Below are 22,864 nucleotides of genomic sequence, written 5' to 3' on the forward strand. Positions count from 1 at the left end.
GCGCAGGGTGATGCCGGCACTGCCCCGCTTCCCCCGCAGCCTCCCCGCCGCTAATCCCGGGATCAGCCGCCTGCCCGCTGCCTTTGTGGGCCGGCATTGCCCAAATTCCCGGCCCTGCTCTCGGCGCAGCGGTGCCGCAGTGGCAGCGGGCAGGGGGTGCCGGTGCCTGGGGGCACCTTTTGGGGACGGTGCCCTGAACGGTAACGCAGCCCCACGGGTGCGGGGGCCGGAACGCGGCATCACCCCCGGATTCGGGTACAACCGGCACAAGGGCTGCCCGCGCTGCCTGCTCCGCTCCAGCATCCCCGCTGGAGATCCGTCCGTGCCCCGCCGCACCGCACCGCACCGCACCGCACCGCGCCGCCCCTCCCGCCCCAGTGCCGGGCGGGTTCCCGGTGCGGGTGCCCGCGGCTCGGAGCGGCGCGTGACCGCCTGCCGCCGCCTCCCGCTCCGCCGCAGAGCCCGGCCCGCACCGGCACCGGCACCGGCAGCGGCAGGTCAGCGGGGGCTGCGGCGGAACGGGCTGCGGGACCGCCCCGGGCTGCGGCGGGCGGCGGGAGGCAGCCGGGGACGCGGCAAGGTGAACGGAGCGCGGCGGAACGGGCTGCCGGTACCGGGGACGCCGCGGATGGGGACACCGGGAGCGGGGACGCCGGGGATGCTGTGGGCGGGCAGCACAGGCACCGTGGAGCATCCGCACCGGGAACGGGGACGTTGGGGATGGGGACTGCCGGCAGCAGGGCCGCTGCGAATGGGAGCGGTGGGAATGCGGGCTGCTGGCACCGAGGACGCCGGGAATAGGCCCAGCTGGGATGCGGCCAGGAGCCACCCGGGATGGGGCACAGCTGGAACAGTGCGGGGAAACCGGGACGGCCCCCGCCCCCAGGCTGTGTCACCCCCACTCACCAACCCCTGTCCCCGCAGGGTGAAGGGGAAGGCTCGCCATGGCCGCAGTGGGGCTCATCACCTGGGCACTGCTCCTGGCCCACAGCGTCCCCACCACGGCCCAGGGGACACTGTCCGTAGATGAGACATCGCAGCAGGGCAGGGCACCGTCCTGGGGACGCGTGGGGACACCCCTGGCCTGGGATGCATCAGGGGAGCTGAGCGGTGCCGAGGACATCGAGAGTGAGCGCTGGAGAAGTGGCAGCTCCGTGCGCTGGTCCCAACTGCCGCAGCTGGGCGCTGTCACCAGGACACCTCGGGTAACAGGGGGAAGCCTGGCAGGTGACACGGCTCTGGCTGCGGTGGAGGAGCCCTTCATCACCTGGCAGGGACCAGAGGCCAAAGGCCAGGACAGCCCCAGGGCGAGCACACAGCAGCCCCACAGCTCCACACCAGGGATGCCATCCCCGCAGGTGCCCACGGACACGGGGCCACCCTGGGCAGGTCAGGGGACACTCCTGTCTGAGCAGAGTGTGTCCATGCCAGGCAGCACTGCCAGCCCTCAGCCCACCGTGTCCACCATTGCCCTGAGCCCAGAGCCAGCAGTGGGGACCAGAGTGGTGACAGCAGCCATGCACAGCTGGGCACAGCCAGCAGCTGCGGGCAGCAGCAAGCAGGGACTATGGGGTCCCCCCAGCACCACCCCTGCCTCCACTCTGGGGGAGCGCAGAGCCCCATCCCATGGGCTGTCACCCAAGATGGCACAGGAGGTGAGGGCTGAGACCTGGACCTGGCTGCTGCCTGCACACCAGAGGAGCACACGCAGGGCCCCGCTCAGCAATGCCACCACCGGGGATACGGCACCTGCCAGGTCAACGAGACTGCGGGACCCCCAGCCCACCCTCAGCACCAGCATCACACCGCTGCCCACCAGCAGGTCCCCCCCTGGCACCCCTCATACAGGTAGGAGCTGGCAGGGTGCACAGACACTCCATGGTGCCCGAGCCCTGGCTGCCAGCTGTCTTCTCCCTCACAGGGCTGCTCCCTGAGCAAGACGTCGGCTCCCCGCAGCGAGTCCGGGGTGCCGTGGGGCATGGCAGCACCCCCAATGCCACCAATGTTACCGTGCCCACAGTGCGCCCTACAGCAGGGACACTGCCCAGCACCAGGCGCCCAGGTGAGACACAGTGTGGACAAGCACCATCCCAGCATGGGGCCCGGGGGGCGTCCACCAGCTGGACGAGGGGATGGCAGCTATCTTGGGCTGAGGTGCCACCTTCAATCAGGATTGTGCCCGGCGATGGCCCTAATCTACTGCCTATAGGGATTATCACAGTTAGAGCCAGGCAGGAGGGGGGCTTCCCTGTGGGGTCAGAGACAGTGCACTCAGCTGGAGCATTTGCCATCACAATAGACCCACATATGGGGCACCCCACTAACGAACCTCCCCCTCTCTACCTGCAGACACCGCAGGGACGCAGCCCCCCATTGCCAGCAGCACTGCAGTGCCCTCATCCACGTGGCGGCAGGGAGTGGTGCGGGTGATGACACAGCGTGCCCCACGGCGCCCCATGGAGCCGGAGCCCAGCGAGCCCCCCACAGAACCCAGCACCTGTACGGGGGCTTTGTGTGCTACTGGGAGCTCCAACACAACAGCACAGGGCTGGGCTGAGCTACGACGGCCCTTGCGCATCGCCTGGGCCGTGCACGCCTACGTGGGGGCTGCACTGTGCCTGCTGCTGGCACTGGGCTGCATAGCGGGGCTGGGGGGGACCATCCTGCAGCGCCCACCCCACTGCGCCCTACTGCTGTGCGCCATGGGGCTGCTGCTGGCCGCCAGCCTGCTGCGGGGCACCTTCCTGCTGCTGGACCCCTATGGGGCACGAGACCGGCTGCCGCCCCGCTGCATGCTGCTGCTCTGCTCCCTGCCCTTCACATTGCTGCTGGGAGCCTTCGCTCTGCTGCTGGGCCGCCTGCAGTGTGCAGCACAGCTGTGCCTGCTGCCCCCCTCCCTGGGGGGGCTGCCCGTGCTGGGGGTCACGGCCATGCTGCAGTGCATCACCCCCTTGGCGGCCGATCTGCTGTGGCCACGATGGGGTTTAGGTGCAGGGCTGGCGCTGCATGGGGTGGGCTGCGTGTTGGCCATGCTGCTGCTGCTGGGGGGGCTGCGTGGCGGCTGGCGGGGGTCCCGCCGTGAGGGGCTGCGATGTGGGGCGCGGGCGCTGCTGGCAGCAGGGCTGCTGGGGGTGCCGTGCTGTGCGCTGCAGCTGCTCAGCGCCGCGTGGCTGCGGGGCGCCGTGGGCCCGGCTGGGGGCTGCGGGTGGCCGTGCTGGGCCGCAATGGGATGGATGCGGGTGGGAGAGGTGGGAGTGGGGCTGGCGGTGCTGCTGGGGGTGGCCGAGCCGCTGTGGCGGGGACGGAGGGAGGAGGTTGCAGGGCACTCGTGCTGGGCCAAAGCCGTGCGGTACTTCTGTGCCGGGCGCAAGGCCCAGGTGCCCCAATACCCCAACAACTGCTACGAGCACGCGCCCACCGGAGACATCTCCAAGAGCCTCATCCGCAACCCGGCCGAGCAGCTCCCGCTGCGCGCACTGAAGGACAGCAACACAGCCATGGCGGCGGGGACACCCGGCCTCAGCCCCAAGTGCCCCAACGTGGCGGTGGCAGCCATCCGTGAGCACGGCTCCTCGGCCTCGCTGGGGGAGCTGGTGTTCCGCCCGCCATCCCCCATTGACCTGCGGCGCAGCATCGACCAGGCGTTGTGCCGCCGGCACCTGCTGCGCGAGGGGCTGTTCGGGCGGCCGCGCCGCGGTTCTGGAGCCTCCATCCGCACCTTTGAGCCCCAAAGCACCATGGCACGATGCAGCTCCCTGACCGAGCTGCCCCGCGGAGAGGCCGACGTGTCCGTCAGCTCCATGGAGAGCTTCTCACTGAAGATCAGCTGGAACCCGTGGCGGCACGGCCTGTCCTCACCCGACAGCTTGCCGCTGGAGGAGGCGCCCAGCCGGGCACAGCTGCTGGCCCACCAGGAGACCCCCCCGGCCCTGCAGCCCCCCGGCTCCGAGCCTGAGGCGCGGCGCAGCTTCCTGGCGCTCAGCAGGCAGGTGGACGCCCGCAGCCTCTCCAGCGACACCATTGAGCTCTGAGGTGTCGCCTCCCTGAGCCACATCCCCTCCTGCCGTGACCCTCAGCCAGCTCCATTTGTGCCAAAAAGAGAAATAAAGTTTATGACCCAACCAAGAGGCCCCTGCTCCCAAGTCACGTTGCCCCCCAGCAGCCACGGTGGGTGTGCAGAGCTTTAATTCCTGAGATACACACACAGATATGAGCACACCTTGACGGACAGACAGACCATGGACGAATGCGATGGCCACGTGCATGCATCCAGAGGGACCCCCCACCCAGGAGCAGCATCGGGCTGAGGGCCACTGCCACTCCCGAGTCCCCCCACCTGCACTCACACTGTCTGGGGACACGGGCTGGGAAGGGGGGGCTCTGCCCTGGTAACACGAGGGGAGTTTGGGGATGGGGAGCTCAGCTTGGGGTGGGGGGACCCTGCCCCCCCTTCTCCTCTCCCCAGCGCCCGTACTGTGATGGGAGGGGGGACCCCAATCCCTGTGGCAGAGTGCCCCAACACACAAGAGGTGGGGGGCAGCATGCTGTGCCCCCCCAGCAGCGCTGCGCCTGAAGGACCCCACTTCTGCATAGGACAAGGCGGGGAGGACGAGGTCCCTACTCTTACCAGTGGGGGGGGTACATGCAGGGCCCCACGCACAGCCCCCCACCCACAGCTATCTGCCCTTCATGAAGCCATCCAGGACGCGGTCGCTGCGGTCAGACAGCCAATAGCCAGCCATGGCAGCCACGGCACCGATGAAGATGGCGGTGAACACCATGTCCCCCTTGGCAGCCAGCGTGGCCAGGGCGCAGATCATCACCCCAAAGAACATCTGCTGCAGCACCACCACCTCATCGTCTGTCACGTCGTCAAAGAATCCCTTCTCGGGGGCGTCTGCAAAGATGACAGTGGTGGATGAGGGCAGCATCCCTCCGTGCCCCCTCCCCAAAGCAGTGCCATACCGGGGGGTTTGTCCTCCACGCATTGCCCATCCCTGCGCACGTGGCCCGGGGCGCAGACGCAGCGATAGCCGCCCTCCGTGTTCTCACACACCTCGTGCAGCCCCGTGCAGATGGGCTCCTCGCTGCTGCTGCATTCATCCACGTCTGCAGGGAGCACACAGGTAGCGGCGTGCTGACACCGGGCACCGTGACCCCCTACAGCCGTGCCAACAACACTCACCCAGGCACTTGGCCCCGTCCCGCTGGTAGCCCTTGTTGCACTTCTTGCACCGCGCCGGCCCTGCGCCCATGCAGCCGATGCAGGCAGTAGAGCAGTCTGCAATGCATTGAGGAGGAGATAGAAAGGAAGATGTGGGGCTGCCACAGCTGAAGGAAGGTTCCCTGCATTGCCATCCCATCACTGCCCTGCTGCCTTCGCACCTCGGCACTCGTAGGAGCCCTCAGTGTTGACGCAGAACTGGTTGGCCCTGCAGTGTGCCATCTCCGTGCCGCACTCATCAATATCTGTGGATCAGAGGAAACGATCCCACGGTGCTCCCCCGGGACCCCCACCCCAATATCCAGCCCCACATCCCCGTGCACTGACCGATGCAGCGGTGCTCGTGCAGCACCCAGCCCCTCTTGCAACGCAGGCAGCTGGAGTCCTCCGGCCCCGTGCAGCGCCCACAGGCAGGGTAACACTCTGCAGGGGTGGGCACAGGGTGGTGGGCACAGGGTGGTGGGCACAGGGACCTCAACACAGCACGGTGCAGTGCTTACCAGCACACAGCAGCTGGCTTTGGTTGCGTGATGCCTCATAGTAGCCATCCCCGCACTCAGCACAGAAGGGCCCACCATAGCCAGGGCTGCAGACACACAGCCCGGTGCCACCCCGTGTCCCTTCTCCATCACAGCGCCCGTTGCCGCTGCAGGGCTGATGGGGGCCACCAGCACAGGCTGCGAGGACACAGGGGGGCAAGGTGAGGACACAGGACAGCCCCTGTCCATCCCCCCTGCCCACTGCAGGACTCACGCAGGCAGTCGGGGCCGTAGGTGCCGGGCGGGCAGCACAGCGCCAGGCGCTCCATGCACAGCCACTGGAAGAAGTCAGGGTGCTGCTGTCGCCTGGGGGGGACACACACAACACACAACACTCAAGCCCTGTGCCTACCTCCCCCAAACCCAGTGCTGTGCCCCCCACTCACTCATGGAACCACCACTGCTCCACGTGCTCCTCGCTGCGCTCCAGCAGCTGGTGGCAGGTGAAGTCCTGGGGGGGGCACACGCTCTCCAGCACCTCCAGCAGCCGTGTCTCACTGCAGGGTCATGGTGATGGTTATGGAGGGTCTACATGACCTGTCCCCCCCCCAATAAAGCACACCAACTCACCTGTGCTTGTACTTGGACAGCTTCTCCTCCTCCCAGGCTGTGTTGCCCCCACCGAAGCCTTCGTGCTCCGTTCGCTCCATTCCCTGGGCATGCGGAGGGGGTGGCCCAGGCACCATGGGACCCCACAGCTGAGCTCCCCCACCACGGATACACCTCCCACACCAGGTTTCCCCCATCCCAGCTCCTCAGGGACCATCCTGTCCCACCCTCCACTGCTGTCATTCCCAGGCCACCCCCTCTGCCTCCCCCATAGAACCATATCACCTCTGTGTCCGCCCAGCCCCGTCACCCATCCCATCCCAAACCATGTCACCCCTCGTCCCCCCCACCAATCCATGCCACCCCCTGCACCCCGTCACCCCGCACTTCCCCCCTCCCGGCACTGCCTACATAACCCCCATCTCATTTCCCGTAAGATCCCAGCACAGGCTGCCAACCCCCCAGACAGCACCAACGTGCTTCCACCACCACGTCCCCCATCACCCCATACATCCCCATCACCCCATCCATCCCCATCACCCCATCCATCCCCATCACCCCATCCATCCCCCATCCATCCCCATCCCACCTCCCGCTCCCCCTCCATCCTCCCCCCGTCCCCCCCCGCCCCATCTCCGCACCCTGCTGAAGCTCTCGCTGAGTGCCCTGCACGCCCGGCACGGCTCGGCCCCGCTCCCCGTGTTGCTGTCGGTGCCCGCTGTGCCCATCAGGACCCCCCCCAGCAGCACAGCCCCCAGCAGCGCGGCCCCAACGCTGCCCCCCCCCCACCCGCCCGGCAGCGGCAGCAGCGCGGCCGCCAGGCGCCGCCGCGGCCCCATCCTCCAGCCCCGCCCCTCGGCGTGCGCCGCGCCCGCTGACTCAGCTCCCACCTCCCTCGTCCAATCAGCGCGGCGCGACACGCCCCGCCCCTCCTCCCGCAGCCAATCCCCGCCGCCCTCCCGGAGCCGCCTTAAAGGCGCCGCCGCCCTTTTTTCACAGCCACACCGAAGCCTCGGGGCCGCATCGCTCTTTATTCCCCCAGCGCCCGGCGCAGCCTCTCGGCCACGGCGGCCCCGTGTCGCTCCAGCCGGCAGCGCCGCCGCCCCGACAGCGCCCGCAGGAAGCCCACGGCCTCGCCGGGCAGCAGGAAGGCCGGGGCTGCCCGCAGCACGTGGGGCACCGACAGCGCGGGGTCCAGGCGGGCCACCACGTAGCGCCCGGTGCCCGCAGACAGCGCCGGGACGGCACAGGACAGCGCGGCGGCGAACGCTTCGCACGGCTGCACCTCGTCGCCGGGGTCGTGCGGGGAACCGGGGCAGCCGGGAGCGTCCCCAGCCGTCGGGGCAGCCCGGGCCGCATCCTCCCACCGCCGGGCTGCGGCCTCGGCCGCCGGGGACAGCAGCAGGACGATGGTATCCCCGCCCCGCAGCGCCCTGCGGTGCACGGCGTGCAGCCACGGCAGCGGCCCCCACGCCGCCACCCCGCTGCCACCGCCCGGCGCCGCCACCACCAACATCCCCATGGGGCGCAGCGCTGCCGCGATGGCACAGGCTGCACGCTCCGCCACCGGCTCCGCTGCGTGCAGGAGGAGCGAGCGGCGACCCCGCAGCGGGGCTGTGGGACAGCGTCAGGGGTGTCCTCCAAAAGCCTCGTGGGGGTGACCCCGTAAGGGACCCAGCCCCACACAGTGATCCCCACTACTCACCATTACAGCCACAGCCAGCGCGCAGCGACTTGAGCCAACCTGCGGGGAGCAGTGATGGTGACACAGTGCTCAGCACACAGTGATGGTGACACAGTGCTCAGCACGCAGTGATGGTGACACAGTGCTCAGCACGCAGTGATGGTGACACAGTGCTTAGCACAGTTTGGCCACGTGCAGCCCCGCTGTGCTCACCCTTCACGTCGTCCTTCTTCAGCAGCAGCAGCAGCAGGATGCAGGCAGCACACAGCAGCACTCCCAGCCAGGCCAGTGCCCAGCGGGCACGTGTGTCTGTGGGGCACAGTGTCAGCAGCCGTCCCATGGCCCTGGCACCCACAGCATCCCTTCCTTCTACTCACATTTGTGCATGGGACAAGCCCACAGCGTGACCCCGCTGCCGTCTGCAGAACGCCAGAGCTGTGGGCACAAGGACACGTCACACACTGTCACGTGCCAGCCCATCTGTGCCTGCCATACACTGCCCGTGCACTGACCTGCATACACTGCCCTGATGCCACGTCCTCCTGCAGCTGCTGCTCCAGCAGCCCCGGTTGGCCGGTCCCCTACAAGGGGTACAGCTGAACCAAAGGTTTGGTGGCAGTGCCCCCACCCACAGGGGCCAGAGGGACCCTTACCATGGCAGTGAAGCTGGAGAGTGGCGTGCAGTTGCCTCGCTGCAGGGCACAGAGTGATGTGTTCCCTCCAGGCTCCATCAGCAGGATGTCGTCTGCATAGCCAGGCAGCACTGCTGGCTGCTCACCGTCCCGCAGGCACTGTGTCAGCCAGACCTTCCCACTGCTCCTTGCCTGCAGGAGAGAATTAGTTGGAGAAGATGGACGTGGGGCAGCTGTGGGGCAGCCATGGGGCAGGGGTGCCTTCTACCTGCACACAGAGATTGTGGTGTGGCTGCAGCGCTTGGAACTCCTGTGGTCCCTGCAGGCAGAGAGCAGCCCATCAGTGCTGTGCATCCCTTCGGCGTGTCCTGGTCCCATGGGGATGCTCACCTGCCCGGTGACAGGCTGCTGCAGGCCGGGCAGGGCTTGGCACGCTGCAGTAGGTGCTGGTTTCCAGCAGGGCACCAGCTCAGCTGGGAGATCACAGGGTGCGGAGATGGAGCAGGTGAATGTCCGCCCCACATCATGCAGCACCAGCTGGGTCTGCTCCCACAGTCGCTCCCACGCTGCTGCATCTGCATGGGGAGAGGAGTCTGTGTGGGGGCCACTGGGGGTCCTTAAGCATCACAGCGTCTGCTCACATCCCAGTATCCCTATGGATGTTCCACCCCAGTATGGGTACCATGGGAGAAGGGGCACAGGGTGGCCCGCAGCGGGTCCTGGATCTCTGGCCAGACCTGGATGGTGGAGAAGAGAGAGCTGAAAAATGACTCAGGGCACCCACATTGTTCACACCCAGCTGGCCCCACTGGGACGGTGACACCTTCCAGCCCTGCAGCGCCCAGCCCAGCTCCTACCTGCAGGCAGAGGCAGGGCAGCACCTCCTCCAGTGGCACGCTGTAGTTCATGGGCCCACTCTGTGACCAAGAGTGAGACGGGGGTCACCCCACAGCACAGCTCGGCACAGCAGGGTGACCACAGCAGTGGTGGGACAGGAAGGGACGGGCACTCACCGCCGTCACTGCGCGTCCCGACCCGCCGGCGCCGTGGCTGTGGTTGTGGTAGAGCCGCAGGGTGTAGTTGAGCTCCGTCGTGGCCACCTGCACCTCCACCAGCACCGCCGTCAGCCCCGGGGACACCTGCAGCCTGGGCACTGCATGCGGGCGGCTCAGGTCCCTGCTCCAGGTACCCCAACGCCTCCCCCCCCAAAGCACAGCCAGCACGGAGCTGCGGGCACCTACCTCGGCACTGCGGGATGGCGGCGCGTGCTGCGGGCCACGAGCAGTCTGTAGGGTGACAAATGGGGTCAGCGGGTGAGGAGGGCAGCACGGAGCTGCACGGCGGGGCCGGGGCTCACCTGGCAGCCGCTGCCTCTGGCTCAGCCGGCGGCGGCCGCGTGCGCTGCTGTAGGCGGTGACGTGCAGCTCGGAGCCCAGCGGGGCCTCGAAGCAGCGGAACCGCACGGAGCCCTGCGCAGGAAAACCACAGCGCCGTGACCGCACCCACGTGCCACGGCCCCGGCCCGCAAACAGCCCCCCGCGGACACACGTACCAGGCGCCGGCCGGGCGGGGCGGAGGAGGCGCGGACCTGCACGGCCACGCAGCGGGACGAGGCGAACCCGTGTCCGGAGAGCAGCAGCAGCGCGGAGCCGTCGCGCCGGGCCGAGGCTGCGGTCCCCGCGTCACCGTCGCCGCGCTCGGGCTCGAGGCCCAGGCGCAGCCGGGCCTGCAGACACGGCGAGCAGCCGCCCGGCCCCGCGCAGCGCAGCTCCGGCTCCAGCCGCAGCCCCAGCAGCTCCAGCCCCGGGCCCGGCGCCGCGGGCTCCATCCCGCACAGCACGTCGGAGTCTGGGGCGGGGGAGAACGGCCGGCGTCAGAGCCGCTCCCGTCCCGTCCGCCCGGCAGCGGGGGCAGAAGCACGGCGGGCACTTACCGAGCAGGCGGCAGGCGAGGCCCTGCGGGCGGGAGACGTGAGGACGAGGCCGGGCCCTGCGGCCCCGCTGCCCCCGGCACCTCGGCACACCTGCGAGCACAGCACGGTGTCACGGGGAGCCCCGCGCCCGCCCGCCGCCAGCAGCGCCAGCAGCACCGGCAGGAACACCGGGGCGCGCCCGGTGGGGCCGGGGCAGCGCATGGCCCCGGGGCACCGCATGGCCCCGGCCCCACAGCCCCGTTTCCAGCCCACGGGCCCCGCCGCCGCCACCGCCGCCGCCTCCCGCTTCCTGCTCCGCTCCCGGGTTCCCGGGACCGCCCCGGGGTGGGGCCTTGCCCCGCTCTGCCCCGCACCGATGTCGCAGGCCGAGCTCCCGCAGTGCCCTGGGGTGAGCGCAGCCCCAAAGCACCGGAGAAAGCGACACGGGGACACGTTCACCCTGCCTTTATTCCAAGCCAGGACCAGCCGTGAGCAGCCCGTCCGGGCCGTGCCCGACGTGACAGGAGCCGCCCGGCTGCCGCTCCCAGCCGTGTCCGCCCCGTTTAAGACCCGCCGTCTCCTCCATAGCAGCACCGGGGCTGTGCCCGCACTGCAGCCCCAGGCCGGGCCAGCTCCGCTCCGTTCCTGCCTCCCAGCCCGGGTCTCTCTCCTGCAGCCGCTCGCTCGGCCCGGATCCATCCGGGGTTTCCGTCCTCAGTGCGGCCCCCGGCCCACGCTCTGCCCCAGCTCAGCCCCGCTGCGGCCGCTCAGGTACCGGCAGGCTGAAGCGGGCAGCCCGGGCTCCCCCCGGAGCCGCCCCCCGCCGCTCCCTTGCCGGCCTCGGCCTCCAGCAGCCGGAGCAGCAGCCCCTTGGCCCGGCCGCGGAGGTGCCGGCGGGAGGGCGGGGGTCCGCCCCGCAGCGCCCCCAGCAGAGCGGGCAGCTCCTGGGGCAGGCGGTAGGTGGGCAGGGGCCGCAGGGGCCGCGGCACGTCGCGGGGGCTGCAGAGCCGGCTGAAATACACCAGCACCCAGCCCCGGCCGCGCCCCGCCGCCCCCAGCTCGCCCTGCAAGCACGCCATGGCCGCCCCGAACACATCGTGTGCGTCGCGGGGCTCCCCGCCGCCTTCACCCCCCCGCCACAAGTGGAAGAGCCGAGAGCTGCCCCGGCTCCAGAGCAGCAGCACGGTGCCCCGCTCGCGGCCCACGTGGCGGCGCTGAGCGTAGAGCCAAGGAAGGGCCCCCGAGCGCCCCACGCCGCCCGCCTCCCACAGGTCCAGGCGCACCTCACAGCCCAGACACACGCGGAGCAGCTCGGCCAGGGCGCACACCAGGGCCAGGTGCTCCTCCGAGTCGGGAGAGTACAGCAGCAGCACCGGGCGGCCACGAGCTGCAGCGCCTGCAGGGCAGAAGGGACAGCAGGGATAGCAATGACAGCAATGACGGCAATGACAGCAATGACAGCAATGACAGCCCTGCTCCGAGCAGCCCCTGTGGAACTGCAGCATCCCACCGCCCCTGGACCCTCCCCGTACCCGTGGTCCCCCAGCCCTTGGGGTGCCCAAACCGCTGCCACTCACCACTGGGCATCCTCCAGGTGTTGCGGCAGTTGAGGAGCAGCACGGTCAGCACCAGCCCCAGCGCCAGAGCCAGCCCCAGCAGCCCGAAGTGCCTGTGTGAGACTGGGAGAGGCACAGTGAGCAGACAGCCACGACACCCTGCCCCATCTCCACCAGCCCTGGGGCTCCGCTCACCATCGGGGCAGAGCAGCTGCTTGCGGGCGAAGCGCACGTCTGAGCGCCAGACCTGGATAGGGAAGGAGATGGATTGGGGGGAGCAGGATTTAGGGTTGAGCCCCCCACCCTGATGTGGGCAGCGCATTGGGGCTGGGGGTCACCTTACCAACACGCAGCTGCCCAGGACCTGCACCGGCAGCAGCAGCGCCAGCTCCCCTGGGGCAGAGCTCTCCGGCTGCAAAGCACAAAGCAGGGTCAGCGTGGCACAGCTCGTCCCCCTGAGCTCCCCCGTCCTACATCACTCACCCGTGTGACGGTGTAGACCGGAGCCTCGGGCTCACAGCGCCCGGCCCGGTGCTGGCACAGCGCTGCGCTGAAGGACGCGGGGACATGGGAGGTGAGGTGCAGGCGGAGCTGCAGCCCCCGGGCACTCAGGGACACGTTCCAAGCGGTGTCTGGTGGAGAGAGAGCACACTGCGGCATGGTGGGGAGCCTCGGGGGGAAGGGACTGTGTCCCAAGCCCACGGACTCACCTGTGCGGTGGGGACACTCCACGTGGCTGCTGTTCCCATAGGAGAACTGCGGAGATGACATGAGTCAGCTGTGCCGCCTGCCTGGCACCTTCCAGCTGGTGCCACCCCAGGGGCTTACCTTGAAGCAGAGCAGGGGGTGCACATCCACATTGTCCAGCGTGTATGCCTGGCAAGGGACAGAGAGTCACCATCTGTTCCCACTGAAGCACTGCGCCCTTGGACACCTTGGGGCCCAGTGCAGCCGTGTCCCCTCACCTGTTCCTCCTCGCTGGCTGTGGAGTTGGGGACATCGTGGCACGGAGCAGCTTCAGCTGCCACCTCCCTCCAGCACAGGGTGGCCCGGGGATGCAGGGGACAGCTGGCACTCAGCACCATGGCCATCTGGTCCTTGCTGCTGTAGTCGTGGAAGTGCACCGAGGACCAGAGCTCAGGGCCATCTGTGGGGATGAGATCAGTAGGGTGGCAGTATGGACACGGTGTCCCCTCCATGGGGTCCGTTCAGGCACTCACAGGCGTCCGGCCGCTCACGGAAGGGGCAGCGCTTGGTGCGCAGGCTGTCATGGTGTGGATAGGAGGCCTGGGGAGCAGAGCACAGCACAGTGTGTCTGTCAGCCGTGTCCCATCGCTGTGCAGATGGATGCACACAGGGCTGCCATGGGGAACGCACCTCAATACAAAGGCAGGGCACCAGGAACTCATACGGCAGCGAGACGTGGTGGCCGCCCGGCACCAGGAGCTGCAGGCACAGAGGGGATGTGAGCACGCTGGGAGTGCAGGGACCCCCGGGGACCACATACCACTGGCTGTTACCTGGCGGTGGAAGGGCTGTGGCAGCTCCTCACACTCCAGGGCCAGCTGGTGGCACAGCCGCACCAGCAGCGCGGGGCCTTGGGGCACGGCCACCTCAATAGCCCGCGCTTCAGGGAGCCACGTGTGGGTGAAGACGGGCCCTGGGCAGCACAGGGAGGGTCAGCCGGTGCCAAACCTTACGAGCACCCCACTCCTTCCAGCCTTACCCTGCAGCTCGATGGCAACCACGTGGCTGCGGCTGATGGCCAGGCCTCGGTCAGGGATTGTTCGCAGGGTGACCAGCACCCGCCGCCCGCTGTCCGCAGGGAAGCAGTCGAACTGAACCTGCCACTGTGCGGAGCAGGGGGTGAGCGCGGCCCCTCCGCCCAGCCCCAGCCCCGCCGCACGCCCCGCACTCACCGGCACGTTGCCCGGTGCCCGGTGCCGCCGCCACACCTGCAGCCAGCCGGCCCGGTTGGAGCCCGGCTCCAGGAAGTCGAGCTGCAGCCCGCGGATACCTGCGGGACAGCGGCGATCGCTGACACGGGTGGGACGATCCCGCGGCCGGGGTTGGGGTTATCCCTCCCAGGGTTCCCCCAGCGGGACAAGGCGGGGCCCATCCCGTACACGGCCCGTACCTGCGGCCGGGACGGCCATGCGCACCCGTAGGCAGGGCTGGCAGGGCAGCGAGGGCTGGCACAGCCGCGCCGTGCTCAGTAACAGGGCGGGAGGGGTCAGCGGGGGCCCGGCGGGGGCTGCCCGGCGGCAGCGGGGCCGGGTCTGAGCGCTGTCGGCTGCCGGGAGAGGAGAGGAGCCGTGCACGGGGCCAGCCCTCGCACCGGGACGGTCCACGCGGGGGGATCCCCGCGCACCGGAATCACCCGGAGATGGGGATCCCCACGCACAGGGATCCCCTGACAAAGGGGAACCCCGCGCACCGGGAACCGCCCCGCCCCGCTCCATGTCTGGCTCCGATCCCGACCCCACCGGGAGCCGCCGCCGGAGCCCACCCCGCCGCCGCCCCACTCACCGTTGGCCCGGCAGTCCTGCAAGCAAAGAGACGGGATCAGCGCGGCCCCGCCCGGCTCCCCCGCTCCCCGCTCCCTTCTCCCCGTTCCCACCGCCCCGGCGCTCACGAAGTTGGCGGAAACCCGCGGGCGGGGCACGGCGGGACGGGCGGGCGGCGGCAGCAGCAACAACACGGCGACAACGAGAGCGACGGGGCGCAGCGGGCAGCCCATGGCCGGCAGCACCGGGCAGCCCACGGCCGGCAGCTCCGCGGCCCAGCTCCGCTCCCACCGCCGGTGTCGGCTCCCCGCCCCGGGCCGGCCCCGCCGCATTCCTCCGGCAGCACGTGCGGCCCCGCCCGCGACCTGATTGCGGCGGCGCAGACACGAGTGGGAAAGCACGGGAGGGGCTTTATTTCCGTACGGTCACACGCCATCCCGGCTCGGCCCCGGGGACCCGCACACACCCGCAGCGCCGCCCCGCAGCGCCGCCGGTGCGTCCCGACCGCTCCACGCGCGGCACGCGGAGCCTCGGCCCGACCCCCCTCATTTCTTCTTCTTCTCCTGCGTGCTGGTGAACCACGAGTCCAGCAGCTTCTTGCTGTAGTACAGCTGCCAGCCGTGCACCTGGGCGGCCACCACCACCACCAGGTACATGACGGACACGGCGGAGAAGCCGAAGATGAAGCGGTACGCCTTGCCGTGCCGGTACAGCTGCTGCGCCATGGGGAACATCTCCATGGCCCCGTAGATGAGCGGAGCCACCGAGAACAGCCCGGCGCTGATCATGGCCAGCACCAGGTAACTGATGTTGTTGCGGGGGAAGGAGAGCAGGCCCAGCAGCGAGGGCAGGATGCTGAGCAGGTACGGGTACTGCCACTGGTACGGCATGGCCACGCGGTCGTGGGGCAGCAGCTTCAGGTGCCCGACACACATCTGAGCCAGCAGCAGCAGCCACAGCCCCACGTGCACGTAGGTCAGCTTCTTGAGCTCCGACTTCAGGGACACGCTGCGGGGACACGGCGGGGTCACGGCACGGCCCGGCCCCGGCCGTGATGGGGGGGCGGCTCCTGAACCCACCTCATCTGGTAGTGCGGCGCCACGCGCTCCCGGTGCCGGTAGTCGCTGCCATCAGTGCCGGCAGCGCGGGGCCCAGCTCGAGACGCCATGGCTGCCTGCAGGGACAGAGCCCCGCACACAGACCCCTATGGCCGCCGGACCGTGACCGACCGCCCCGTCCGGCCGCAGTGACGCCGTATCCCGCCGTACCCCCGGTATCCCGGTACCCCCGGTACCCCCGATACCCCCGGTATCCCGGTACCCCCGATACCCCCGGTATCCCGGTACCCCCGGTATCCCGGTACCCCCGGCCCAACACCGCAGCCCCGCTCACCGGGCCGTGACGCTGTACCCGCACTTCCTGCGGTGCCGCGCAGGCGCAGTGGGTTCATGGCGGGTCGCGGTGCCGCTGGCGTGGCGTCGCGCGTGGGGCAGGGGGCGAATAGTGCGGGGTGAGAGCGGGGTGTCGGTGTGTGTGCGGGGCTGACACTGCGGGACATGAGGGCTGCGGGGATGGAGCCGCACGGGGGGCGTGGGCTGCGTGGGGGCGGGTCTGGGGACACGGGGCACGCGTGGGGACAGGGAGCGTGTGTCCCATGTCGCTGTTCCCGCAGGAAGGGCCGGCAGCTGGGACCTGAGGCTGCGCTGCGGCTGCTGGAGGCCTCGGTTGTGCACCGGGAAGGTAAGAGAGGAGAGAGGGGCCGGACACGGGTGGGTGTGGGGTGATCACGAGTGGGACCGACCGTTGTGCCGCCCCGCAGGAGCGCTGCTGGCCCTGAGCAAACCCACCGCGCTGCCCGTGCTGGGTGAGTAACGGGGGGGATGCGGCCGGGGGGCGGCGGGGCCGGTGCTGACCCCCCACCCCACAGGGCGCTCCGGGGAGCTGAGCCTGACCGCGCTGCTGCCCGCACTGCGCCGCCGGCTGGGGCTGCCCGCAGAGCTGCACGTGGTGAAGGCACCCGGCAGGTACGGAGCTGGGTCTGGGGTCTGGGGTGGGGGGGTCACAGAGGGGCTCAGAGCTGCCGTGCCCCATAGGGAATGCTCCGGCCTCGTGCTGCTGTCCGCCTGTCACCGTGTCACCGAGCGGCTGCAGCGCTCCTTCACTGCCGCCCAGCGCAGGGGGCACTTCCCGGCCACCTACAGGTGAGTGACCCCCCGCTGCCTCCCCCCCATAAATGTGAGGCTCTCCCCTCATTGCATCCCTTCAGCGCTGTCACTGTGGGGATCCCGGCGGAGGCAGAGGGTGAGATCCACGCGGGGCTGTGCTGGCAGCAGAAAGGGGACACAGCTGTGGTAAGGGGCACACGGGGGGGTATGGGAGGAGTGGGGGCAGCGGGTGGTGCTGAAGCCGTGCCCCATCCCGCAGGTGGTGGCAGTGCCATCCCCAGGACGCCGCAGTTTGGCCTGTGGGGAGGTGAAGAGCACCCGGACCCGCTACCGGCTGCTGGGGGCGGCGGGGGGCTGCGCTTTGCTCCAGCTGCAGCCTCGCACCGGTGAGTGCCCCCCCTGCACTGCCCCACTAACACCAACCCCACGGTGCCACCGACCCCACGGTGCCACCGACCCCACGGTGCCACCGACCCCATGTCCTCGCTCCCCACAGCTTTCCCTGAGCAGCTCCAGGTGCACCTGACATTGCTGCTGTGCCCGGCGCTGGGTGACCACAGACACGCATCCCGCGTGGGCAAAGTGCTGGGGGAACCTTTCCTGCTGCCTCCCCAGGAGACCCCTACACCCCACACACAGGTAAGCAGTGTGATGGAGGGGGACTGCTGCCCTGTGCTGAACCTCCCTATGAAATAATCATCCCCACAGGTGCTGGATGCAGAGCTCATGTCCCGGCTGCAGCTGTCCCCACACCAGCGCCTGCCCCTGCACCTCCACCTGCAGCAGCTGGTGCTGCCCCACACAGTGCTGTGTGCTCCCCCCCCTCCCCATTTCCTGCGCACCCTGCGCCTGCTGGGGCTGCCCTCCCCGCCTCTCCCTGTCCATTAAATCTCAGCGTCCCAACAAACAGCATTTCTCTGTCCCGTTTGTACTCCCTGCATCTTTCCTGTGTATCCTGCCCAGGGGGCTGAGTCAGCACTGGTAACCACAGCCCCCTCCCTCCCTACGACCCAGTTCCCATCTGGGGCGGATGCTGGGGGAGTCTCTGGCGGCCTCAGTTCCTGCCAACGTCCCTATCGCTTCAAGCCGGGGGGGTTGATAACGTGTCCCTCCCACACCATCCCCAGTATGAAGGCACACGGCTCCCACTCAGATTTATTTCTGCCGAGAGAGGTGGGGGCATACCGGGCTGTCACCACTCCTCTTTGCCCCCTCCTGAGCCCTGCATCCCTTTTCTTTGCCATGGGGCCAAGTGCTCCGCAGCAGGGGCAGGGGGTCGAGGGGGGGAAGAGTTCCGTGATAGACTTTGATGGGCAAACGGGGACGGTCCCTGAGCTCTCTGAGCCGGGGCAGAAGCCCCGGGGGCTTCCTGGGTTGTGTCCCCACCACACCTGGGGGAGCTTCCCCTGCTGCAGCCAGGGAGCGGGGAGCGCGGCGTGGTCTGTGCAGGGAGCAGCCTTCCACCTCCAGCTTCAGCCCGATGTAGTGCACGGTGGGCACAGCTGCCTGTAGGGGGGCGTGTGGGGAGCACAGGGCTGTAAACCCTTCCCCACAGCCCCCAACCCCCCTCTGCTCCCCGCCTCACCTGCCTGTAGATGAGCTCAAAGGCTCCCGTGGAGCACTCGGGGTTGTCCCGGCGGTCGATGACAACTTTCAGTGTATCACGCTGCACCGCAGCACACAGCTGGCTCGTCACCGCCGTGTGGCCCGCCATGGTGGGGCTGGCATTGATCTCCAGCAGCCAGGGTTGGAAATCCTCGCCAAAAATGAAGTCGGCCCCATAGAGCTCAAAGCTGCCCTTACGGCCCCGCACCAAACCCTGCGAGCACCGCACCGCCCGCACCACCGCTGCCTTCATGCCTGGCACCATCACCTCCGCCCAGACGCCGGCTTGGCCCTGCTGTGCCAGGTAGTCCTGCAGCTGGTGGCACGACCACGTGTTGTCTGCCGGCAGCTGCGGGTGTCGGGATAACCCCGGGCGGCAGTGCCGCTGCACGGATTGGTTACAGAGATGGCCGGCCCTGGCAGGGGAGAGAAAGCAGCCTTAGGTTGGGAACCAGGACTCATCTGGTTGCAGAATGAGGCACCGGCACAGGCTGCCAGGGGGGTGGCAGGTCATCATCTGTGGAGGTGATCAAGCACCGCGTGTACGTGGCACTGAGGGACGTGGCTGTGGGCACAGCATTGGGAATTTAGCTCTGTGATAGAGCGGGGGCAGGGAGGGATGGACATACAGAGCACGGAGCTGCACTCACGCATCCAGGCGGCGCAGGGAGAAGGGCTGCGAGCAGAAGCGCAGGTAGCACTCGCGGTAGAACCAGATGGTCAGTGGGTTCCAGTCCGTCACCAGGAACCACTGCCGCACGTCGAACTTGGTACCGAAGATGAGCAGCGGCCGCTCCACGTATTTCTGCACCACCCAGCGGCCCTCCCGCACGGCACAGCCCGCCAGCTGCAGCAGCTGGTTCAGCCGCGCCGCGCACACGATGCCTGTGGATATGGCAGCATGTGGGGACCCCACGGCACATGGGGCACATCCGCACCACCCCCAGTCCTACCTCTGCCTCGGGATGCAGCGCCGGGTTTGAGGATCCAGACGTTGTGCTCGCCCTCCATGTGCAGCTGGGGCAGCTGCTCTGCCAGGCCCTGCAGCAGGCTGCGGACCTGCTCCCGCTGTGCCATGCTCAGCTGCAGCTCGGCCCCTTCACTGCAATACTGGGGGGGTCAGACACTGTCTTTCCACCATCCCCCCACCCCGCTGCCGGCACTCACTGCACCACGCGGTAATAGCCCTGCAGGAAGCTGGCCCAGGTGGGGCTGTGGGGCTGCGTGTCCACATCGATGTCCTGGTGGGTCAAGATGTCCAGGTGCCCCCTGCATACCTGCAGCGCCTCCTCCACCAGCTGTGCGGGCAGCAGGGGGGGCGGCCCCACTGCCAGGGGGTGGCACAGGGTGAGGGATGGAGCACTGCGCCATGCCGGGGGTGGGGGGCTCAGCACCTCACCTGGAGCATTACTGGGTTTTGGGGGTGGGTCCAGCGCCGTGTGCTCACCCTCAGCCCTTTCCAGGGCCACCTTGAGCAGGCTGCGTGCGGCAGTGAGGCAGAAATCCTCTGCAGTAAGACAGGAGGCATTGCCCAGCCCAAAGCCATGCTGGGGATGTGGGAACCATAACCCCATACTGCACTGACCCCCAGCTCACCGATGAAGGCCTGACGCTCTTCCATGGCACCCAGCCGGTAGCAGCGCGGGAAGAAGGTATCGGGGTCGGCTTGGTCAAACCAGGGCAAACTGCGCAGGGTGAGGCACAGCCCCTCCTGTGTGGAGAACAGTGGCAGTCCCGGCATGCACCCTGTGCCCCCCCAGGGAAGGTCCCCGTGCCCCCACCTTGGTGGTGAGGCTGCCCCCTTGGGCATAGTGGTTCACCATCTGGTCTGGCTGCAGGACGTATCTCTCTGCAACATTGCAGCGGCTGCTCCAGATGAAGTAGGGCACCTGGTCCTTCACCATGCGGGACTGGTGGGGGCGAGGGGCTGAATGAGGTGGGATCCTCCCCTGCCCCACGTCCTCACCCCCACCCCACTGAGGGGTCCTCCTGCATCATGTTGACGGGCTGCAGCCCTCCTTGCTACCATGAGGTCATGGATTGCGTCAGGGTTGTCCTTGTCCTTGTCCATCTGCTCTTCCTCCTCCTCCTCCTCCTCCTCTTTGTTGGGCGGCCACATGGAGCACAGGGACTCCAGGGGCAGCTGCACCCTGTGCTGTGTTGGGCTGTGCTGGGCTCTGCCACCACCTGCCTCCTGCTGCCTCGCCCTGCGTGGTGACTTCCTCTCCACCCAGCCCCGTGCACGCAGCAGGCTGCGCATCACAGGGTAGCGGCCCTGCACCGTGAAGATCTTCTTCTCCTGGGCGGGGAGATGCCATGGCTAAGCTGCCCACCCCGGGGGGCTCAGCCCTTGTGCCAAGTGAAAATGGGTGACAGCCTGGGGCAGGAGCAGGCCCTCACCTTGATAGCCTTCTCCACCTGCATCTTGGCCAGCTTCAGCTTCTCTGGGCAGAGCCAGGGGCGGCTGCAGTCTGCAAGAATCCAGAGAGCCGTGGGACAGCCCCAGCTGAGCCCCATCGGGACACGTATACCCTCATGTTCCTTGTCCCCGAGGGGCAGGGAGCAGGCACCCACCTGCCCGCACACGCTGCACCTTGCTGGGTGCCCCTCCTGCAGCATTTGCCTCCTTCTCAATGCTCATGTTGGCACCGCAGCCTCACAGCGTGCCCACCAGGAACTCCCCTCACTGGGCTGTGCCCACGGCCCTGCTCTCGAGTGGGTGAGGTGTGGGGCAGCCTGGGGGTGAGGGAGGCTGCTAGCAGCTCAGCCCCACTCCATGCAGTACAGGGGATCCCATTGAGCTGCATCCTCACCCAATGGGAGATGCGGGGGGGTTCCAGCAGCCCTAAGCCCTGCCCCCTCTCCTATGGCTCCACACCAGCTGGTTCCCCATCATCTGTCACCCCAAACCCTTCCCCCAGGCCGCTCTGTAACCCCACCCTCCCCCGCACCCACCCGAGCCACTCCCACTCCTTCCAGTACCGGCGGGGCTGCCCCCGCTGTTTACTGTTGTCATGGTGCTGCTCCGGGCTCCGCCCCCCCCTGCCCCATAGCCCCGCCCCCGAGCATTCTCTCCCCGTTTCCTCCCCCCACAGCAACGCAGCGAGGAGCCGGGGCGTACAGCAAGTAACTCTTTATAAAACACAATGCGACAGGACAGGGAGCGGGGCCGCCCAGCCCCACACACGCACAAGCCCGGTCCGGCCCCGCCCCGGCCAGCGAGGAGACGGGATCGCAGCCAGGGGCTCAGCTTCCCTTCTCCATAGCACGAGAACCCCGGCATGCGGCTCTGCACAGGCACCGGGAAGCCACGGAGTCACGGCACAGCCTAGAACTGCAAGGCAAGACAGAGGGCAGGAGCCCATCAGCACTGGGATGTCCTACATCCCCCAGCTCTGCCCACCCTCAGCCCACTTAGAGGACCTCAACCCCAGTGGAAACATGAGCACCAATTACAGCCAACCCAGGATGGGCACAAACTGCACCAAAGCAGCCCCCCAGCAGTGGGTTCTGCCTATGAGAGCTGTGTCCCACTGCTGGGAGCAGGAGCATCCCCGGAGCCTTACGTTCTTGAGGAATTCCTCTGCCACGATGCGGGCCCTGGCATTGACAGACAGCTTCATCTCGCTGATCTCCTTGTCGATCTCCTCCATGAAATGGATCACGAAATCCACGAGCTTGTGCTTGTACATCTGCTCCGTGTGGAAGTTGGTGATGAGGAAGCTGATGTCGTAGCCCTGAGGAAGAGAGGAGCAGTGTAAGAGCTATGGGTGTGCAGCACAGCGACGGTGCAGCCCAGATCTGCACTGTGGGTCCCTGGGACCCCCTCACCTCCACGGGCTTCCTGCGTAGGATGAAGAAGTTCTCAGCCCTCATCATCATGAAGCGCATGAACTTATGGCACAGGATCTTCTCGATCTCATCGGCCTGCACACACAAAAGGGAAACAAGGTTTCCTCACACTCTCACAAGCTCCCAGCCCCCATCCAGCCCATCCCCACCTGTTTGACAGCGATGCTGACGCGCACGGAGTTGATGGAGCCCTCGATCAGCACCTTCTCCTTCTCGTTCCTGCTGATGATCACGGGCTGCAGCAGCAGCTCCTTGCTGCTCCTGGGGACCAAAGGAAGGTCAGCATGGAACCACTTAGTGCCTGCAGTGTCCGTGTGTCCATCCCCATTGACACACAGTGCGGGCAGTGTCCGTGTCCATCCCCATTGACACACAGTGCGGGCAGTGTCCGTGTCCATCCCCATTGACACACAGTGCGGGCAGTGTCCGTGTCCATCCCCATTGACACACAGTGCGGGCAGTGTCCGTGTCCATCCCCATTGACACACAGTGCGGGCAGTGTCCGTGTCCATCCCCATTGACACACATTACAGCCCCGTACCTGACCTCCACCTCGGGCTTGTTGTGCCGTTCCACCACCTGCGACGAGAAGTTCTCGAGGCACAGCGCGGCCTGCAGCGTGGCGCGCACCGCGTTCAG

General features: G+C 68.2%; 7 protein-coding genes across 20 annotated transcripts; 2 read left to right on the forward strand and 5 right to left on the reverse strand.

The window, feature by feature from the left end:
• The first annotated feature begins 359 nt into the window (after positions 1–359).
• Positions 360–4,121, forward strand: PRRT3 (proline rich transmembrane protein 3). Of its 2 annotated transcripts, none has more exons than XM_015875383.3 (4): positions 360–580; positions 925–1,848; positions 1,922–2,062; positions 2,350–4,121. In XM_015875383.3, exons 2-4 carry the CDS (start codon positions 945–947, stop codon positions 4,029–4,031), a joined length of 2,727 nt encoding a protein of 908 aa, XP_015730869.2. In that variant the 5' UTR covers positions 360–580; positions 925–944; the 3' UTR covers positions 4,032–4,121. The 2 variants fall into 2 exon arrangements, with proteins under 2 accessions (XP_015730869.2, XP_085372929.1); XM_085516803.1 differs by having other exon boundaries at positions 371–497.
• A 47-nt stretch (positions 4,122–4,168) lies between these two features.
• CRELD1 (CRELD disulfide isomerase 1) lies at positions 4,169–7,166 on the reverse strand. The gene is made up of 10 exons (XM_032447336.2): positions 6,954–7,166; positions 6,334–6,416; positions 6,150–6,260; positions 5,978–6,069; positions 5,725–5,901; positions 5,552–5,647; positions 5,386–5,469; positions 5,186–5,281; positions 4,966–5,109; positions 4,169–4,897 (listed from the first exon to the last, which is right to left on the reverse strand). The coding sequence occupies exons 1-10, from the start codon at positions 7,149–7,151 to the stop codon at positions 4,677–4,679; spliced, it is 1,302 nt and encodes a 433-aa protein (XP_032303227.2). The 5' UTR covers positions 7,152–7,166; the 3' UTR covers positions 4,169–4,676.
• Positions 7,167–7,323: 157 nt separating this feature from the next.
• IL17RC (interleukin 17 receptor C) lies at positions 7,324–11,239 on the reverse strand. 2 transcript variants are annotated; one of them, XM_085516804.1, is made up of 16 exons: positions 10,652–11,239; positions 10,562–10,583; positions 10,181–10,476; positions 9,986–10,097; positions 9,870–9,914; positions 9,642–9,781; positions 9,486–9,545; positions 9,311–9,365; positions 9,019–9,221; positions 8,897–8,947; positions 8,650–8,820; positions 8,509–8,577; positions 8,374–8,431; positions 8,210–8,305; positions 8,018–8,056; positions 7,324–7,926 (listed from the first exon to the last, which is right to left on the reverse strand). In XM_085516804.1, the coding sequence occupies exons 1-16, from the start codon at positions 11,237–11,239 to the stop codon at positions 7,343–7,345; spliced, it is 2,589 nt and encodes an 862-aa protein (XP_085372930.1). In that variant the 3' UTR covers positions 7,324–7,342. The 2 variants fall into 2 exon arrangements, with proteins under 2 accessions (XP_085372930.1, XP_015730444.2); XM_015874958.3 differs by having other exon boundaries at positions 9,019–9,203; positions 10,652–10,883.
• On the reverse strand, positions 10,991–14,935 carry IL17RE (interleukin 17 receptor E). 2 transcript variants are annotated; one of them, XM_015874954.3, is made up of 16 exons: positions 14,732–14,935; positions 14,626–14,641; positions 14,234–14,389; positions 14,016–14,113; positions 13,823–13,946; positions 13,617–13,756; positions 13,474–13,542; positions 13,317–13,383; positions 13,062–13,243; positions 12,925–12,972; positions 12,807–12,852; positions 12,580–12,728; positions 12,440–12,508; positions 12,292–12,343; positions 12,118–12,219; positions 10,991–11,936 (listed from the first exon to the last, which is right to left on the reverse strand). In XM_015874954.3, the coding sequence occupies exons 1-16, from the start codon at positions 14,933–14,935 to the stop codon at positions 11,308–11,310; spliced, it is 2,151 nt and encodes a 716-aa protein (XP_015730440.2). In that variant the 3' UTR covers positions 10,991–11,307. The 2 variants fall into 2 exon arrangements, with proteins under 2 accessions (XP_015730440.2, XP_015730439.2); XM_015874953.3 differs by having other exon boundaries at positions 14,626–14,935.
• A 47-nt stretch (positions 14,936–14,982) lies between these two features.
• RPUSD3 (RNA pseudouridine synthase D3) lies at positions 14,983–17,675 on the forward strand. Of its 4 annotated transcripts, none has more exons than XM_085516831.1 (9): positions 14,983–15,403; positions 16,276–16,343; positions 16,423–16,467; positions 16,531–16,627; positions 16,697–16,804; positions 16,870–16,954; positions 17,028–17,154; positions 17,265–17,407; positions 17,477–17,675. In XM_085516831.1, the coding sequence occupies exons 1-9, from the start codon at positions 15,354–15,356 to the stop codon at positions 17,654–17,656; spliced, it is 903 nt and encodes a 300-aa protein (XP_085372957.1). In that variant the 5' UTR covers positions 14,983–15,353; the 3' UTR covers positions 17,657–17,675. The 4 variants fall into 4 exon arrangements, with proteins under 4 accessions (XP_085372957.1, XP_085372959.1, XP_015730459.3 ...); XM_015874973.3 differs by lacking the exon at positions 14,983–15,403 and adding an exon at positions 16,035–16,113; XM_085516833.1 differs by lacking the exon at positions 16,423–16,467.
• Positions 14,994–16,024, reverse strand: JAGN1 (jagunal vesicle mediated transporter 1). Of its 4 annotated transcripts, none has more exons than XM_015874977.3 (3): positions 15,996–16,024; positions 15,683–15,777; positions 14,994–15,611 (listed from the first exon to the last, which is right to left on the reverse strand). In XM_015874977.3, exons 2-3 carry the CDS (start codon positions 15,769–15,771, stop codon positions 15,149–15,151), a joined length of 552 nt encoding a protein of 183 aa, XP_015730463.1. In that variant the 5' UTR covers positions 15,772–15,777; positions 15,996–16,024; the 3' UTR covers positions 14,994–15,148. The 4 variants fall into 4 exon arrangements, with proteins under 4 accessions (XP_015730463.1, XP_085372961.1, XP_085372960.1 ...); XM_085516835.1 differs by having other exon boundaries at positions 15,967–16,024; XM_085516834.1 differs by having other exon boundaries at positions 15,950–16,024.
• Positions 17,676–17,911: 236 nt separating the features above from the next.
• On the reverse strand, positions 17,912–21,151 carry TTLL3 (tubulin tyrosine ligase like 3). Of its 5 annotated transcripts, none has more exons than XM_032447200.2 (11): positions 20,948–21,151; positions 20,774–20,844; positions 20,400–20,672; positions 20,155–20,283; positions 19,970–20,084; positions 19,773–19,880; positions 19,541–19,700; positions 19,327–19,475; positions 19,024–19,258; positions 18,354–18,789; positions 17,912–18,274 (listed from the first exon to the last, which is right to left on the reverse strand). In XM_032447200.2, the coding sequence occupies exons 1-11, from the start codon at positions 21,012–21,014 to the stop codon at positions 17,924–17,926; spliced, it is 2,094 nt and encodes a 697-aa protein (XP_032303091.2). In that variant the 5' UTR covers positions 21,015–21,151; the 3' UTR covers positions 17,912–17,923. The 5 variants fall into 5 exon arrangements, with proteins under 5 accessions (XP_032303091.2, XP_085372931.1, XP_085372932.1 ...); XM_015874962.3 differs by having other exon boundaries at positions 18,108–18,270; XM_085516805.1 differs by having other exon boundaries at positions 19,541–19,880.
• Between the last annotated feature and the right edge of the window lie 1,713 nt (positions 21,152–22,864).

This window comes from Coturnix japonica, chromosome 15 (assembly GCF_054131305.1).
Source record: "Coturnix japonica strain WE chromosome 15, WE-NBRP24, whole genome shotgun sequence".
In the NCBI taxonomy this organism is placed as follows: Eukaryota; Metazoa; Chordata; class Aves; order Galliformes; family Phasianidae; genus Coturnix; species Coturnix japonica.

Coding starts and splice junctions, on each gene's coding strand:
- CRELD1 (XM_032447336.2), bottom strand. CDS start 7,151: ATGGGGCCGCGGCGGCGCCTGGCGGCCGCGCTGCTGCCGCTGCCGGGC. Junction 6,417..6,953: donor TCAGCGAGAGCTTCAGCAGG/GTGCGGAGATGG, acceptor CCGCATGCCCAG/GGAATGGAGCGAACGGAGCA. Junction 5,902..5,977: donor CTACGGCCCCGACTGCCTGC/GTGAGTCCTGCA, acceptor GTGTCCTCGCAG/CCTGTGCTGGTGGCCCCCAT.
- IL17RC (XM_085516804.1), bottom strand. CDS start 11,239: ATGGATCCGGGCCGAGCGAGCGGCTGCAGGAGAGAGACCCGGGCTGGG. Junction 9,915..9,985: donor CCAGAGGCAGCGGCTGCCAG/GTGAGCCCCGGC, acceptor GTCACCCTACAG/ACTGCTCGTGGCCCGCAGCA. Junction 8,821..8,896: donor ACCACAATCTCTGTGTGCAG/GTAGAAGGCACC, acceptor TCTCTCCTGCAG/GCAAGGAGCAGTGGGAAGGT.
- IL17RE (XM_015874953.3), bottom strand. CDS start 14,935: ATGCGGCGGGGCCGGCCCGGGGCGGGGAGCCGACACCGGCGGTGGGAG. Junction 13,384..13,473: donor TGCCCTGCCTTTGTATTGAG/GTGCGTTCCCCA, acceptor TCTGCTCCCCAG/GCCTCCTATCCACACCATGA. Junction 12,853..12,924: donor ACCCCCTGCTCTGCTTCAAG/GTAAGCCCCTGG, acceptor TCATCTCCGCAG/TTCTCCTATGGGAACAGCAG.
- JAGN1 (XM_015874977.3), bottom strand. CDS start 15,771: ATGGCGTCTCGAGCTGGGCCCCGCGCTGCCGGCACTGATGGCAGCGAC. Junction 15,612..15,682: donor GCGCCGCACTACCAGATGAG/GTGGGTTCAGGA, acceptor GTGTCCCCGCAG/CGTGTCCCTGAAGTCGGAGC.
- RPUSD3 (XM_015874973.3), top strand. CDS start 16,052: ATGGCGGGTCGCGGTGCCGCTGGCGTGGCGTCGCGCGTGGGGCAGGGG. Junction 16,468..16,530: donor CACCGCGCTGCCCGTGCTGG/GTGAGTAACGGG, acceptor CCCACCCCACAG/GGCGCTCCGGGGAGCTGAGC. Junction 16,955..17,027: donor AGAAAGGGGACACAGCTGTG/GTAAGGGGCACA, acceptor CCCATCCCGCAG/GTGGTGGCAGTGCCATCCCC.
- PRRT3 (XM_015875383.3), top strand. CDS start 945: ATGGCCGCAGTGGGGCTCATCACCTGGGCACTGCTCCTGGCCCACAGC. Junction 1,849..1,921: donor CCCTGGCACCCCTCATACAG/GTAGGAGCTGGC, acceptor TCTCCCTCACAG/GGCTGCTCCCTGAGCAAGAC. Junction 2,063..2,349: donor GCCCAGCACCAGGCGCCCAG/GTGAGACACAGT, acceptor CTCTACCTGCAG/ACACCGCAGGGACGCAGCCC.
- TTLL3 (XM_085516805.1), bottom strand. CDS start 21,014: ATGAGCATTGAGAAGGAGGCAAATGCTGCAGGAGGGGCACCCAGCAAG. Junction 20,284..20,399: donor ACGCAATCCATGACCTCATG/GTAGCAAGGAGG, acceptor CGCCCCCACCAG/TCCCGCATGGTGAAGGACCA. Junction 20,085..20,154: donor GGGGCAGCCTCACCACCAAG/GTGGGGGCACGG, acceptor TTCTCCACACAG/GAGGGGCTGTGCCTCACCCT.